General features: G+C 38.7%; 1 protein-coding gene across 25 annotated transcripts in view; it reads right to left on the bottom strand.

Moving 5' to 3' along the window:
• Nucleotides 1-17,581, bottom strand: part of DLG2 (discs large MAGUK scaffold protein 2) — a 1,046,667-nt gene that overhangs the window by 663,336 nt on the left and 365,750 nt on the right. For 3 of the 25 annotated variants that reach the window (XM_084519805.1, XM_084519825.1, XM_084519810.1), the window contains exon 1: nucleotides 4,985-5,305. The exons of 21 other annotated variants lie outside the window; for them this stretch is intronic. In XM_084519805.1, the coding sequence (XP_084375931.1) occupies nucleotides 4,985-5,086 (102 nt within the window). In that variant the 5' untranslated portion in view covers nucleotides 5,087-5,305. Of the gene's footprint in view, nucleotides 1-4,984; nucleotides 5,306-15,561; nucleotides 15,696-17,581 lie in introns of those variants that run through there. One more of the 25 variants, XM_084519817.1, reaches the window with a different exon arrangement.

The following is a 17,581-nucleotide window of genomic DNA, read 5'->3' as shown; positions in this document are numbered from 1 at the left end:
TCTCCCTGCCTTGAGCTCTGCACACTAATGCACAAATCCTCTGTGACACAACTGATCTTACTCAGAGCCTCTTGCCAATGGCAATCCTGCATCTCTTCTGCAACTCCTTCTATTGCTGAGCATTTTTATTTTAACACTGTTGTGGCCTAACAAGAATAGTGTGTGGAAGTAGGTTTCTCAGTGCCCCTGTCAAACATTATGCATAGCAAGTGGCAGCACTGTTCCAGCTGACTTACTCTGCTGATTGTCTATGAATAGGCAGTAAACTCTTTCAGAGGGTACTGGAACCCTATACAATATCACAGTCTCTATAGATGGATCACAGCAGTCAATATGACTATAAATACATTGTATTTTTACATGCATCCATTTTGGGGGCATTTACATGCCCCCCAAAATCTGAACTATGTCCAGAAATAAGAGTAGAATTAATTATTACGTCCACATTAGCAAGCAAAAGCAACAGGCACAGATGCACGGAATGAAGAGCTGGTGCGGTGAGAAGGATTCAGCAGTCATATTACACCTTTCTTCATGTGTTTTATTTTGAAATAGTTCTAATCTGGTTATATAAACTGAGTTTCATCAAAAAGCAATCCCATTTGTACACTCCAAGCCTACTCTGTAATGCAAAACAAAACAAGATACATGTGCAGGACTGGGAGAATCACTTCAAAAGCTTATCTATAATTCAAATGAAAATGCTAATCTAGATGCATCCAGAAACCACCTCAGAGTGTCCCACAAAATGTAAAAACCCACTTGAGTTCACAGAGATGCATCAAGTGCCTAAAGCATGTGCAGCTTTGAGCATGCTCTGCTTATCATTCCTAGTCAGGAAAGTATTTTCTTGTCATCTCAAATGACTGTTTCTTTCAATAACAAGGTCTAGACTATGACAAAGTAGAGACTATTCTCTATTAAGGACAAAGTGACAGATCACAGTTTGTGCAAGAGACTAATAATGCTGGTACAGAAAGTTAGTATGAGAAATCTAGTTGATCACAATACAAGCTAGTTGATCACAATAAAAATAGTAAGCTAAATAAATATGAAAGTCCAGACATCAATAATATCCCCTACTATTTGTTTAAATGAAACCTGGAGTTTTGCAACAGCTTTGCAAAACATGGAAATTCTGGCAGATGAAGAAACAAGTGGTTTGACTTCCACCCTCACCTTGGATAGTGGAATAGATCATTATTTGGTTATTTCAGCTAAAACAGAGAAAGAGTAGGAAGAAAAATGCCAAAAGCAGCTATTGTGCCAGAGAACTGGTTGTGATAAATGTAGGAGGAAAGAAGGAAGGCAGGGAAGAGAGGGAGGTATATTCTAAACTTTTCAATTATGCTAGGACAAATGAAAAAATAAACCTAAACAGAAGGAAAATAAGATCTATCAAAATACCTAGTCAAGGTCAAAAAACAGTGAGGACATACATCTTTCAAAGGAATCTCTTCAACAACTATTTCCAATATAGAGAGGTAAAAGAGATAAGATAGAAAAAAACACTTTCATGTGAGTGTCAGAGTTGTGACCAAAACATAATTTAAGAAACATCTTAGTCAATATGAAATACCTTCCTGGCACTCCTAATAAAAGCAAAATGAACAGGATATTAAGAGTCAGGAGATAACTCTTCTGCAATACTGAATGAACTATTACATGGCCCGATTCAGCAAAGTGAGTAAGCATATACAGACATTTAAGTGTGCATTTACGTCTCATCATCCTCAGAGAGTCTGATATATGCTTCAGCACTCCTCTCAGTGGAGACCTGTGAGTGGAGGTCTCTCTTACACACAAGCCTTACTTTAATCCACAGACACAAAGCAGCCCAGTCTCTGTGGAACAACTCTAGGACTTGGAGGCTACACTTTCAAGCCCCAGCTCTGCAAGATCACAAACAAAAAAAATTTTCAATACACCTGCTAGCACATAAGGGCCATGTTTTAGAACCTGCTCATTCTTTCTCTGCTTCAGCTCTGTACTGCTGTGAAGGAAACATTGGTACTTCCCTACCAGAAAGAGGAGAAGTGCTTAAAGTTATCACAGGGTACAAAAGTGATGCTTCAGATAGAAGCTACCCTGACTTTAAGATTAAAGTGCTCTGAATTCTTTGCAATTTGAAGGTCAAGTCTCATGAAACTAGGATCATTGAAAGTAAAGGCCCAGGACAGGGCCAATGGTCAAAGTCCAGGAAATCAAGCTGAAAAGGAAAGCTTCCCGCAGGCACAGTTAAGACTCCTCCACTGCCTGCTTTGCAACATATGGTGTAGTAAGAGTTGCACACCCTCTTCCTGCGCCCCCAAATTAACTCCCTGGCACCACCTGTTAGGAGCGAGCAGACTGGAAAATAATTGCATTGGGGACAGATAAAAATGGGCGTGATGGTTTTGATGTAGTGCATTTCTCTCACTCACTTCTGTACCTATAGGAAAAGAATATTGTATTTGGCACAAAATTAAAATTAAAAACTGTAAATCAAGACTGTTTCATTCAATATTTCATTCCTGTAACTTGCACTGTCCTCTAGAAATGATCTAGTTAATAACCTGACCTGGTTATTTTATGACTTGGAGATATTTGTCTGAAATCTGAATTCCTTTGTTGTCTATTCCACTACCTACATTTTAAAGCTGTCTTTCTATTCTGAGGACCTATTTTCTCCTCTGCCACACAGAATACAAAGTGTCATTGCTATATAAACTCCTTGCCAAGTTCAAGAACCACGTGACTGTAGAAGTCACAATATTATGAGCATGCTTAGGTCCATGATTTCATGCCATGTAACTAAAATATTTCTTAAAAGAAACATCCTTCCTTCTTTCCAAATTTGTCTGCTTGTGGGTAATGGATCTATATCCATAAATCAAGAAATATAATCCTATGAGACCAAAGCAAAGAGTTATATATTTATATAACTCTATAATAGGGGATGCAGAGCAAAAGGGGATAAGACAGGGAAGCTTGAAGTGCAGCAGATGACACACTGGTATGTATACAGAGTATCTCATGCGTGCTTGCAGGTCGTATCAAAGTGTACTAATCTGACATGTGTTGAGCTATCCCAGGACAACTCAGCTCACTTGTGCTCCTTCGCATCCTTCTGAAAATGATCACTATCCAGCACCACCTCTTTTCCTTTGAGAAGCAGTTCATATACCACTACAAGAAGATAAAATATTGGCTGTGACTAACTTAATGAGCCTGAAGCTCCAAAGAAAGAGGTGGAAAAGAAGTTTGAAATTTATTATTTTTATTCTCCTGCTTCTTTCTAACAGGATCTGAAAATCATGAAAGAGCTTAAGTGCATCAAAGAACATCCCTTGAAAATCATGCTTACAGGCAGGAATACAAATTGCATACCAGTCCCCAGGCCACTGGCCTACCTTTGTAGAAGGGTAGCTTGCATTTAATTTCCCCTGACTAACAATTCACCTTTATTAATTAGAATTTAACACTTGAAAACATGGGGGGTTAAGTTTTTAAGTAAAAATTAAAAAGAAATATGAATTGTTCTTATGAAAATGCTGCAAAATTAAAAAGGCTTTTAAACTATTAAACTCTCAATGCTATTTATACCGCTAGTGGCATCATGACACAGCAATTAAATTATAACCCTTTCAATAAAAGACTGTAATTTTGCCTATTTAAAATGGAAGGGAAGAAACAAGACACTTTAGTTCAGGAAAGTCTCAGGTAACCAGAGATGTAGGCAGGCTATAGTTTGGGGAAAAGGAGAAAGCAGACAATTGTAAGCATTTGACTGTAACCTAGTTTGTGTTTAAGTGTGTTATAGGAAGCAGTAGATGATCCGTCATTAACCTCTAGCTGAATTATGTTTAGGGAGCATTGGGTTATCTATAACCCTTTTCATAAAGTTACTTCATTTTATTCAGGCTGGTCTGTCACATAGGAACTCAAAAAACTATACTGTGTTCCCTAGTTTGTGGACTATTCAACTAAACCTTGACATTTGTAGCATTTTTGAGGATTAAAAAATCTTATATAGATAATTTTAAAATAATTCCTACCACTATCATTTTTTAATATAATTGTTCATTTTTTCTTACCCTATTTTAAACATATGGGAAAAAAATTACTTTTCCTTGCTATCCTTAAACTATATAATATTAATGGGACAAGATTCTTTAACCCCCTTGTAAATTCATCATGATTGACCCAGCGATCCAAGAAGCAAACTTGTTTACTCAAATATAACAACTTTTTAAAACATGCTATCACTTTAGAATTATTTCAGTAAAATAACGAACAACATTGGCTATACCCTAATGTCAAATCAGAATTTATATGGGGAGAAATACAGCCCAGCCCAAAACATTTGGAAAAAAATTTGGGGTGGGATGACATTACACAGCCAAAAATGAAACTCCTCTGGCTAACTGCGCCACCTTTTGATTTAAATTTAAAAGAGAAATTAAATGATTGTCCAGTTCCTAAAAGAAAACACTTATTTAAATATATGCCCGTACACTTAGAAACAGGTTCAGGAGTTTACTTTATTTATTTCCTACAGAGAAGTGCAGGGCTGCATACTTTAGTATTGCTATTACAGTTAAAAGCCATGTCAGCAATAGAAATAGAAAAAATATATCCATTCTTGCTGGTTGTGTTTCTGTAATAACAGTATACACATCAAAATCAATAAAGCCGGGCAAATGGCAGCGTGGTGGTTTAATAATCTTAGCACTGTTAGCTAAGTATGCAATCAAGTCAAAAACAAATGCTTCATAATCCATTCGTTTCTCCTATGTAAATCTATACTCGTACAATCCTGGGAAATAAGAAACCTTTACTTCTACTGATTTTTTCTAACATTTAAAATGTATCAGCTGTAAGCCCTAATTTATAGCCAACGTATCGCAATTTGCACTGAAATATCTAGTCAGACATGAAATTAAATAGCACAGATATTCAAAGGAGTTACAGCATGCATTTAAATATATTAACCACATCCTACCTTGCATCCAAACATCAACGACAAAGTGTTGTTGGTGCATGCAACTTTGCAGTGGCAAATCATTGGTGTAAAGCAGTCAGGATTTTTAACAATAGGGCACATTCCTTTAGTGCTGCAGTAGTGGCAGCCTACTGAAGGCTAAAAACAAGTAGCTAATACAGCACATGGAGTAGCAACATATGCTGTTCAACAGCTAGCTTTTCTCTTGCTGGTCAGAAGCAGCCTGCTTGAATCTCTACCTGTGTCCCATTCAGCCATCCCCTTCTTTGTTGATGAATCAACGACGCAGCATTGATCACGAATCTCAGGATTTCCCTTCCTCTGGGAAATTAGTTTTTACATTGGAAAAAAAAAAAAAAAAAAAGGAAAAAAAAAAAAAGAAGAGAGAAATGGAAATGAGGGGGACTAGCAGGTGTGGCAGTATTAGCATGTAAAAGGATGTAAACGCCTACTCATAACAATCACATAAGATTGTCATGCTAGCTGAAGTGGGCTGAAATTATTCCATCGGAAGAAAAATACTGCAGCTCCTGATTTGGTAAAAAGCCAGTGAGTTGCTGCAATACATAGTCATTGTGGGGAGAGAAGAGAAAAAAAATTACTTATCTAAGAAGCCAGAATCCTCAGCCTTTATCAATATGCATTCCAGCAAGGATTCCCTTCCCAGCGCCTCCCCGAGAAAAAGAATCAAATCAGTCGCAACTCCGGAGAAGCGATGACCTTTGCTTTCCCCAAAAAGATGAATCTCAGCATGAAACAAACTGTACTCAAAGCTGAAAACCCCAGATGCTGGGAGTTTGCAATCAGGGAAATACAAGTAACATTTATCCAATCCTGGCTTGCCACATGGGAGCTTTCTCCGGGCACAAATTTACAAATAGACAGGTTGAAGGATTGCAGGAGACACTGAATAAAGATATGAAGTTACATGGAAAATGCACCAGCATGAAGCTTAAAATGCAACCCTCTTTAAACCGCTTTTGATGCGATGTAACAACTGAATCTCCAGCTAGTACTGTTATCCTATAACCTCCAGACAGCTTTCTCTATTCCAAAAATGCAATAATTAAAGAAGTTTGGGAGCATAATGCTGGTTTGGATTCAGTTACAGCTGTCGCTGTTTCTTCAGTTAAAGCAACACCAGCTGAAAATGCATAATAAAGCATTTGGATGAGCAAACTGCTAGCTGTGCTTTTTAAGAGGATTATTTATATCAGAAGTTGGATGAATATATCCTCCACTTCTAGGTTCAGCACACACACATATATAAAATGAAAAGGCTATGATATAGGAAGTAAAGCAATGTCTTCACCAATTTCACAGCTGATAGCAAAGCAAACCCAGCAGTTGTTCCACAGTAACTTGACCCTGCTTTTTGTACCTCACTAAGCTCTGCCCATCAATTAGAAACTCTTTCAAAAGAAATGAGAGCAGCTTGTCTCCCTGGCAATTGTGAGTGCGTTCTCAAGGCACAACTGAAACAATTTTCTGTAATAAACTCGAACTGAAAATTTGTTATACAACAGAATGGAGAACATGGCAAATGGAGGGTTCTGTATGCAGTTAGGTCAAACAGGATAGAGAGTAAATGCTACAGAATTTCTCAAAAGGTCTGAGACTTCAGACAGTAATGTATAAGATCTATTCTATTAATATTTTATATTTATATTTAATATATATATTGTGCATGTATGTATTTATATATACAGATACATAATATATATACATGTATCTATACTTTAAGTAGCATTTACTTGGTATAACTTAATCTCTCTTTGCAAAGTTCCAAAACACAAAAGAAATATTTTATTAGACAGCTTAGATTTGACACTTTCTTTTGCTTTATACAATAACTTTATTTTTATCCATTTTTTGTGTGTAGCTAAATCTCTACTTGATTTAATATTTTCTGATGATTGTTTTTCACTCTTTGACTTTTTAAAGTTAGAACCTGCAAGAACCTAAGCTCAGTAAAACAGCAATAGCTTCTAGTTCAGAGCACCAGACAGGATTGTTCTGCAGTTAAAAGTTACAACCCAGTTTCATTTCTGAATATTTATTTCTTGCAAATTACAATCCAGTGTCCTCAATTCACTCAGCTCATACTTTTAATCTACCAACCTGGACACAAGTGCTATATGTGTTTTGTTATACCATGGGAGAAGACTATGCAGATGCCAATCAATTGGCTATCAATAATCTAAGTTTGTCTGACCTGTTAGTCCAAAGAGACATCGCAGCAGCACTTAATTCCACCTTGCTGTGCCAGTTATCGCCTGAAACAATGAGTGAGCGCATTTAGAAATGTACTGTGGTGACAAACAGCAGCTGTAACATAGCTGGATCTTTGATCTGTTTATTCCTAGCTTGCCTGTCTCATTATTAAGCTATATATTATACAGATTTTCTTTCAAGTACTGTCTCTCGCATAACCAGCACTGGTGTAAATATAGAAAAGTGTAGTTTCCATGACAATACATTCCATAGTTACAGCCAGCAGCCACTATCATTAAAACATGAATCACAGTGCTACCTTAAGGTGTGAGCATGCTACATCATTGGCCTTATAAGCGTTAATTTGGGAAGGGGGTGGCATGACAATATTTTTGGTAGACTCTACTACAAAATGCCACAAAACTGTGCTATTTAACAGTTTTAGCAGTTCTAATATCCACCCATCTTAGACCTTTAGGTGATCAGTAACAGTCTCAGTCTGTTCTCATCATTAGCATTTCTAATATGAGAATAAATTGCAACTGCACTTTTCGATGTTTTAAACATGATGTCCTGATTTAAAACTGGACCGATAATCACACAAATGTGATTTCCGATTAATGTTCATGGGGCAATTAAAATCACCTGCATTTAATTTCCAATTCAGATCTCAAAGAAGGGAAGGAAAAACAGCCAGTTAACCTCTTGGGTCCTTTGGATCTCTCTACATTCAGCTGGCTCCTACTCTCAAAAGGGAGGACATATCTCTTTATTAGAATTCTCAGCTCTTTCTTAGTCCCTGATTTTTAACATGATACTATTGCAGACTTTCAACTAGAGCAGGTTTCGCTTGTGATTTTGTTTCAAGTACTAAGAAGCATCAAGCCCCAGTCACCTGAGTATTGTGGAAGGCATGAAATACATCTCTTCACACTTAAACTAGTTGTTGCCTTCAAGTGAAAAACAGTTACCTGACGTACAGTCATTTGGGAAGAGATCAGAAAAGAAAGACTCATTCCAATGACAGATTGGAACAATAACTCATATCACAATTGGCCAAGACATTTATTTCAATTATGTGACAACCACATATAGAAAACTGCTATAAGAAAACATTTGTTCAGATATCCTCTTTTACCTTTTCTACCAATAGCACTCATCACAGATGCAGAAGCAAACTGATAATTGCTAGAAAAGTCATTTAAATCATAGTCAGACTGCAGGAGCAAGGTTTCTTGGAAAATCAATGTCCACGTTTCCTCTCTCTCTGACAGAATATGCAGAGGACCATACATTGCAGGGGTTGTCATATGAAAAAGAGGGAGCAGAGATGTTCTGTGCTTGGTGAAGCCGTCAGCTTTGTTGAGAGTTCAGTGCACTGATCCAGACTACTTGCTCGCAACAACTGTGCTGCCACAATGAATCACACCTCTTTTGCTGCTAGAAAAAGGGGAGACTCCCAGCAAATCTTGGTGTCAAGATACTGTCTGTTACTTTGAGTAAAAGTGACCCCACCAGTGAATTAGTCACCTGCTATTGTCTGAACTGCATGTTCGCAAAAGTTGCTCTTTCTCGCACTTGCTACAAAAACTCTTGCCCCATTTATCTTCTTCACTGGTCTGTTCAGCTGGTAAAATTTCCCCCACTGTACCAGTCTCTCCGTCAATTGCCTTCAGCCAACCTTTCCAGGTTCTTCAACGACATCTACCTTTCACAGTGCTCCACTATGTGAAAATACACAAATTAACCTGCAATGATGGAGTTGCTTTACTGTAAATATTACGGTCATTTTTGATGATACTTCCTCCCCTAATGCATACATACCTTGCTCTGCAACAGAGTTAGCTCAAATAGCACTCCTGAGACCTGACATATCACATGAGAACCAAGAAGGCTGATATAGGTAAAAATGAGTTAAGTTATTTAACTGGAGAGTCACAATGAATTTCTAGATATTCAGCCTTGACCAGAATATTAAAGATATTTGATTTTGTGTTGTTGTTTTTTAATTCTCTGCTTCTTCTATTGAATAAATTGCTTAAGATTTGATATTATAGTATACATTTGTGTATTTCCCCTTCCATATTTTCACTACTCAACTTTTCATTCCAATGCTCTACCATGAAAATTTCCTCTAATGCTCACCATACCCATCAGATACCAGATCAATATAATTGATAGGCCCTTGGCCAAGCTATATGCATTGTTACCTCCTTCTAATCTTCTGTAAAAATTCAAAATCACCATCTCTGTTGTTCTCTGAATTCCCTGTACTCTAATCAAGCCTCGTGAAAACTAAATCTGTCTCTGACAGTGATTAAAGAGTTGTCTTCTCAAAGAATCATATTAGATGAAAGAGAAGAGGAAAAGGCTTGTTACACCACAGGCAGCATGTACAAAAGAAACCAGAGAATATAAATATAAAACAAACTTGAAAGATCCCCCATCAGAAATAGAAATGACTACACACAGCCTTGTTTCTTAAGAACAAAATTGTCCCAAATCTCCCGTGGTCTAAACCACATTTTCACAGATGTCCTGTCATTTGCAGGGATTTGGGGCATTTCAAAGACTTTAACTGTGCCTACCTTTTATGTGAGGTGGTCATTTTGGGGAATGAACTGTTACCCATTTTGTCTAATAGATCTGACTGTTATCTATTTTACTGATATTTGTCTGCTGGTGTGAATCAGAAGCTGAGACTTAGTTTGCCTGAAAATCCATCCACCTTTGGAATAACTAACATTGAAGCTCATCAAGGAAAGACCATACAGACACCAGATATCAGTGCAAGAGCAGCTAAGATTGCTGGAAGATAGCCATAGCTCATGTAAAGCTGGGTTTGAACCCATGCTAAGGGGTAATAAGTGATTGAATTTTCAGCCCCAGTGTTAGAAGGGGGCTGGTTTTATGCATCCAGAGGCTTAAGGACTCTGGATTTATTCTGCTGTAAGAGCAAATGAATAGGGTCGAGATGAGAGAGAGAGCCCCAAGGATAGCCATGTAGCAACAGGTTTGCTGCTTCTACGAGATGCAATTGCTGTTGCTGCGACCCACCTTTTCCACCATCACCTGCAGCTGCTACTGCATTATACAGTCCTTCATGGCAGCTGGTTTGGATTTCTGAAATCTCTGTATATAGACAGAGAACACTTGTCTCATGCTGGTTCTCTACAGTTGTCTTTATCACCTTGACTAGAAAGGGTGTGGACAACTAATACAGATATACAGTTCTCCTGGAGATTCATGACCATGGAGGAAGATGGGCAGAGAACAGCTAGGATGCTCTGAAAAAACACCTATGCATTAAGAATTCAGATGTGGTAGGCAGCTTGGAAAGCACTATATGACTCAATCTCTCTCCACCTGAAGGTGGAGATAATGCCTTCCAATTAAATGCCCATATCTCCAAGTACACAGTCATATAAACAATGATTTTTAAGTTAATGGGAATACTCTTACAAAAAGTACTCATGCTCATAAGTGTTCACACATTTTAAACTGCCACATTATCAGCACAGTTTTGCATTTTTAACCAGTGGAAAACTGGTTGAGGATGTAACTTATAACATTAGCAGTTTTATCTGAAGTGTTAACTATATCTAAAATTGTTTCACAAGAAACAATATGAAAACCTAAGATGCCCCGAGAGAAAGACACAGATCTTTCCAGAAACTAATTTTTATCTGTTAAATCACTTACAAAGCCACTAGTTGTATATGTATGGGTTTTTTCTGTTGTTGTTGTTGTTGTTTTTATAATTTTTTTAGGCATGTATAAATTTAAAAGAAAAATGAAAAGCAAAAAATACTTGAATTAAATATTTGAAGGGAAAAAAAAAGAAAAACAAACAAAAAACAACAACAAGCAAGCAAAATGAAATTACTCCTCAATAGCTACAAAACTGTTCTGCTTTTCTGATGATTCCTAGTTATATGTTCTGTTAGAATTTTTCTGTGACAAACAGAAATAAAGACTCAGTCCTACCAACAAAGAGTGAAAACTCACATACAACATATTCAAAATATACATGCCCCTCCTTAATGTCATTTTATAGACACTCTGATTTGTTCAAGTGATTATACTGTAGAACAAATATACCTAAATGAGCTTAAAATGATCAGTTTAGACACCACATGCTTGCATGCACAATGGACCAGGTGCAGTGTTTGTCCAGGATGCTGGGGCAGAAGAGGAGTTAGCCTAGACTAAATTTTGTGTTATGAGGACTACACTCTTACTAGGATTAAACTGGCTAGCTCAGTTATGTCACTATGAGCTGAAGTCATCGCTACATATATATATATATATATATTTATTTATATGCATTAAATAGAGGTGTAAGTCTTGCCAAAGTCTTACACATGGTCACCAGCCCTGCAAGCACGTCCTTTCTGCTGTGTGAACATAGGTCTCCCCGAGGTAAGAGACAAAATAGCAGTAATTTTCCAGCAATTTTTCAGTCTGCCCCTGAATCAATATAAATTTCTACTTCTGTAACATCCTTTGGTGAATATTCTTCAGGTTTTTCACTTCTCCTATGACAATCTGTCTTTGTTTATTCTGAATCTATCTCCTGATATCTTTATCAGCTGTCCCAAAATGTTGCAGTGGAAGAAACAAGCAACTCCTGTTCATCTCTCTGTGTCACTCATGCTTTTGTAAACCATTGCTGTATCCTTTCTAACTTGTCTCTTTTCCATAATGAAAAGTTGTAGCCTAATAGATCTCAATTTATGTCATAAAAACAGTTTTTATATATTTGAAGATGGGTATTTTTAACTCAACTTGTTCTCTTTAATTCTTTTAAACTTCAACATAGCTCATAAAATCCTTAATGTCTTCAGTTGTTTCCTCAAATCTCTGCATCCCTCTCAAAGTGTATATCCAAACCATGACATTGCCAAGCAGAATAATTCCTTCCATCTCTCACTTCCAGTAATTCTCTAAATATATCCCAAGTTTTTTAGATTAGTTTTGCAATAGCCTCACATTCTTCACTGAGACTCATTTTGAAATTCATTTCTACGCCATCCCATACTTCTCTGCCTACTGATTAATCAATATGCATTTGGTACTTGTGCAATTGGATATCCCTTCCCACATGCAATACTTCACACTAGCATTTCATCCTATTGCTTTGAGGCCATATATTTATACTGAACTTTACATATGCCAGTCCCCTGGCAAATTCCAGGGGGCTCAGGAAATGGACTTTTATGAAAAATACTTGGAAGCAATTCTTCCTGGGATTTGGACTAGCCGGAGTGCAGAGTGCTACATCCCCAGAAAGAGTTTCAAAGGGGAAGTTCACTTTCAAGAATGCGTGTCAGGTCACAGAGAAGTTCCACACACTGCCTAGATCTCACTGACTTTGGATCATACAGGATTCAAATGTTGGTGCTCATAAATGACCCTTATAGGTAGGAACTCAACAGGGGCTATACCTGGCTAACGGAAATTAAGAACTCCATCTCGTTTAAGAGTCATGTCTGAAATGCTGTTGTGATCTAAATAAAAGTTTGGAAACAAAAGAAGCAAATAATACAAAATAAAAAAAGTAAAAATCATTATCACCTTGACCATTTCCTGAAAGCATTTCATAAGACCTTTAACTCTCACACACAACTCCCATAATTTGCTTTTATTGGCAAGCCAGTGCCTATACTACCTTCTCTAGTACTGAGCAGTTCAGACTACTGCTGGCAGCTACAGAGAGGAACCACCGGAAACCAGCCTTCATTTCTTGTGTCATATGGTACTACTATTTAGAGAGAAATGATAAGCCTAAAGGAAAAGTACTTGAAATCAGAAGTAAAAATAAAACTGATGATGCATCACAATTCACAAGAAACAGAGAAGGTCGAGCTTTTCGGCACTTTGGAGAAATGAATTTTTCACAACATTACTAGTTTTTTTTTGCAAGAAACTGATATCTTGATTGCAAAATGTCACCAAACAAAGTGATAATTTCAGGCAGGCAGAATAAATAAATAAATAAATATATAAATGGACCAGGCCTGAAACAATCCTATTTAATGCAAAGTCTTACATTACTGAACTCCACATTATTACATTTAACCCTTACTAAGGAGTAGGGTGCTAATCAGACACATTTCATGTCAGAGATCAACTTGGGCTGTCACCGTGTGTGCTAGAAACAGGAAAATAACCTTTGATTCCTTGATGCACATTTTATTTTACTCATAAATTCTCCCTGATGAGAAAGAAGTTCTGATTAACCAGATGTTTGACTTTTTAAATTTATTTATTTATTAGTGGATAGATGCATCCTTTTTTGCCAGCTCCCGTTCAGAATGAGTGTGGTCTAGTGGTTCCCAGCTGTTAGGAATATTGTTGCTGATGTTCTGTGGATTTTCCTGAAAAGGAAATTCTGCCTTCATTTCTAGCAAATGACACATTTTTTAGTATTTAATAGCTTTTCAGTTATGAAATTCTCTTTCCATTAAAAACAAACAAACAAACAACAATGTGCAAAACAAACCAACCAAACAAACAAACAAAAGACATACCCAAACCTTAAATTTCACTCCAATGTCAGCAGAAATCAAATAAAAGATGTGATCATGGTCATATCTAAACTTTACAAAAAGTTTTTCAACAAAACTCCCACAAAAGTATAACAGAGACCTCTGTATGACAACATCTGCTTCTGTACTGTTTTTTGGCTCTTCTAACTCCCCTGTGCTCAGGACTGGTGGTGGACACTGGCCCTGGACACAGCAGGTGCGTAGTATCCCATTACATGACCCTGTTTTTGGGGGGACGGAAAATTTGGATACATCTGTTAAATGTATCCTCTACACATCTAGGAAACAACCACTGCTAATGACAGAGAGACATAAATGCCCCTCTTGTTTTTTTTTTTTTTTTTTTTTTTCTGAAAAGGGTCTGTGCTTGGCTCCAAACCACACAGAGACGCCAACCAGTGGAGCCACTATAGCAGGAAAGGGCCATTGGAGAAAAATGCCTCTGAAATATCTTTCTTGTGTGTGTCTGTGTGTGTGTGTGTGTCTGTGTGTGTGTGTGTCTGTGTGTGTGTGTGTCTATGTCTGCGTGTCCATGTGTGTGTCCTGGTTTTAGATAAAACTCTGAAGCATGACAAGTTTTTTGCAGCGGAAAACGTAAAGGCTACCCAGTGAAAGCTGGGAAGGGGTCGCTTTTTTTTTAATGTTGTGGCATAGATAACAGCTCCTCGCCCAAAGCCTTGAGGGTCACAAGAAACCTGATGGAGGGGTAGGGAATTTCGTCGTGGGTTGCCTGGGAATCCTATCAATCCTCTCACTCACGGGAGTTTTTCTGCTGGGCGCTCTCACAGCACAGGCTCTCCCCTGGAGATCACAGTCCTCACTTGACCTTCCAATGCAGTGTGCTCAAGGAGAAACACAGGGCTGATTACAACCATTCTTTTTTGCTCCTTCATGGTCAGAATTGACCACTGGCCCTTTACAGCGCTTTTCTATTTCTAAAATTGTACTAAAAGTCCAGGCAGTGATTTTTGACCCTGCTAGAACTGCACGAGCATTTTCTGTCCCCAGGGCTGTGGGAGTACTAGCAAGTTCTGCTGCTTTACACGGATGTGAAACAGTTCTGGAAATCAAAGCTGTTAAGGAAAAGCACATTGACTCCAGCTCTGTGTCAGTCACGAACATCTCCTACCTCCAGTGTTCCAGTACCCAGGAGGAAAGGAACGACCTAAAATGAATGTTACACAGAGGGAGTGTCTCCTCTAAGGTATCCATGGGAGTAATAAAATTAAATAAAGCTGTACTCTGGAGAGTTGTTGGAGAGCCTGGTTGCCACTTCTGTAACGACAATTTTAGTGCCTCAAAGAAGAGAAGCTTAGTGGGAAATCAATGCATTTCTGATGGAAAGGAGCCAACACAGCTTAAACTGCATCTAGTGGTGGCAAAACTCCGAGACCCTGAAGAACCATTTTGAACTAATCTGGTGACCAAAGACCACCTCCTTGCCATGGAGTGAAAGGACTGCTGCCAGACCCCAGCATGGCCTCAGGACCCCCGTGCCGCAGGCAGCTCCTATTCACTCAGGAGCACCTCCACAGAAGTGATGCTAATGCAAAGCAACGTGCGCGAGATCAGCTTGGGGTGCAGGAACAGGAGTCTCCCTATCCTCCTTGTAGCTAAATTAACACCAGCCAGCCAGGAGAGGAGTTTAAAAGAGCAGAGGCCTGGGGCTGTTTGACTCTTGCCTGGCTGAGAGCTGTTGTGAGCCAGCTAGAGGCACAGACAGAGAGGACCATAATTCTCAGGGCGGCGGTATCCTTGGTGCTGCCCTGTCCAGGTGTGTGAGCGAGCAGCTTTGTGGCAGTGGTAGCTTACCTGGGGAGAGCTGCCCTCCCGCTTCTGCTCAGTCTGCAGTGCAGCTGACTTGTCTGGAGCAAGCTTCCAGGAAAAACAAAAAAAGCAGGCTGGGCAAAGTCTGCTTACAGGCTGTGCTGCAGCAGGAGCATCCATCTTAGATCCAGTGGAGGAGGAGAGCTTGGACATGCTCCCTTTTTAAAGCAACAGTGCTCCTACTGAGCATGGTGAGGAAGGGTAGTGCTACGCTACACCAGTGGTTGCATTGGGTATGTGCAAAGCACTTTACAGACATTAGCTAACTGATCTTTGCATAACCTTTTTGAGCTAGGCAATTAAACATCATCACTACAGTTTTGCAGGTATGAAACTGAGCAGGGCTGAACTTGTGCAGAAGCAGCCTGTGATTTTAGGGTGTGTGAGCTGAAAGGCTTTCGGTCTGATTTTGTAGGTGCAAACCATCCTGTAGGCCTGACTGACTTTGAGAGCACAGAGAATCCATAACTCCACTTGCAGCCAAGAGTGTACGGTTGTTTTTAAAAGCCAATCCCTGGAGTATTTCAAGCTGGAAATAGAAAAAAAGGAGGCACCCCAGATCACTAAGCCGTTAGGATCATTCTGGCTTTTGTGTCTAAACATATCTAAGGAGAAAAGTCTAGAGTCAGCGTTTTGTCTCCCTGCTTTCTCTTTATGCATCTGGACAGGTCTCCTTCCCATAGGGCTCCCCACAGATATCTGTGGAGCTGTTGATAAAGGTTGGTGTTTGAGAAGGAAAATAAAGCTTTTCTTGTCCATTTTTCTCTGCAAATTTCCTGTTTAAACTACAGGAACTGAAGGACTAGAAGATGGGACACCAAAGTTGGATTCACCATCACCCTACAAAAAATGTCATCGGGGAGTAGCGCTGGGTTCGGAGAGTGGCATTTATCCTTTCACTGTAGCTCTGCATTGGCTTTACAAAGGGAAGAAAATAGACAACGCATAGTAAATAGGGGGACAAGTGGGACATACTGCATGACTGGGAGCTGATGTTGACAGAGTGGTATGTGATGTTTGCTTAATTTACTCTTTATTATCCTCAGGGCATATTTTAGTTATATGGCAGATCCTTAATAAAAAGAAAACTTTCACCTCTAAGTATGCTTGACCAAATAGCTATAAAAGAGACCTTCAAGGCTGCCTTTCTCCTGACTTGTAGAGTCTTTCTCCTGCTGTAGCAGTAGTCTACCAAGGCCCAGATTTTCAGTTGGATGGATGTGGCCTGGTACCTTGTGGGATTTTCACTTGTAGGCTGAACAAGTTTGGATTTGAAATTAAAAACAGGGCAAGTAAGAACACCCATCAGTGCCTCATTGTGATTGTAAGTACATAAATAGCTTTTCACATCTCAGGTTTATCTCATTCAGTGCTCCAGACAGGAGAACTCACTTTCCTTACAGCCTTAAGACAACAGCTGAAGATCCTGATGTCCTTCAAATCATGCTTCAAGGTACATCCACGTATTAATGCAGCCTTTTTATCCTACAAATCTTCCAGATGTGTGAGAGTTACAAGCTAAGTATTCTCCAAAGGGACAGGCCTGAAGTAATTCAAAGTCCTTCGTTAGGCACTCTGTCAATGCTGTAAACATCACTATTTAATTGATGTACTGTTTTTATTATGTGTGCCCTAAGGGACTGCGCTGACCAGAGCCTCTTGTAAATTGAATAAATAAACAAATAAATAAGCAAACATTGTTGCCTCAACCAGCTCATGGTGTGACAGAAAATTCTGTGTGGTTTAATGTGGTTTCTACACAACAATTTCGCTGGCTGGAATGGCTTGTTTGATTGTCATTGGCCCTGGCAGGCTCTTCCAGCTTCTTCCTCCAACTCAGCAAAGACAGAGAATGGCACTCTCCCTTTCTGGATTTCTACGGTCAGTTAGTTTATTAAATATGTCATTTTAAAAGCTTTTTATAAAGTGAAAACTGTCTATTCCCTTCCTTCATCTGGAAAAATGGGTGAAGAATTTTGTCATTTTCTGTTAAAAGTGATTAAGT

This window comes from Aythya ferina (genome assembly GCF_964211825.1).
Source record: "Aythya ferina genome assembly, chromosome: 1".
NCBI lineage: Eukaryota > Metazoa > Chordata > Aves > Anseriformes > Anatidae > Aythya > Aythya ferina.
Note: the sequence above shows the minus strand (reverse complement) of the source record. Positions and strands in the feature narration are given on the sequence as shown.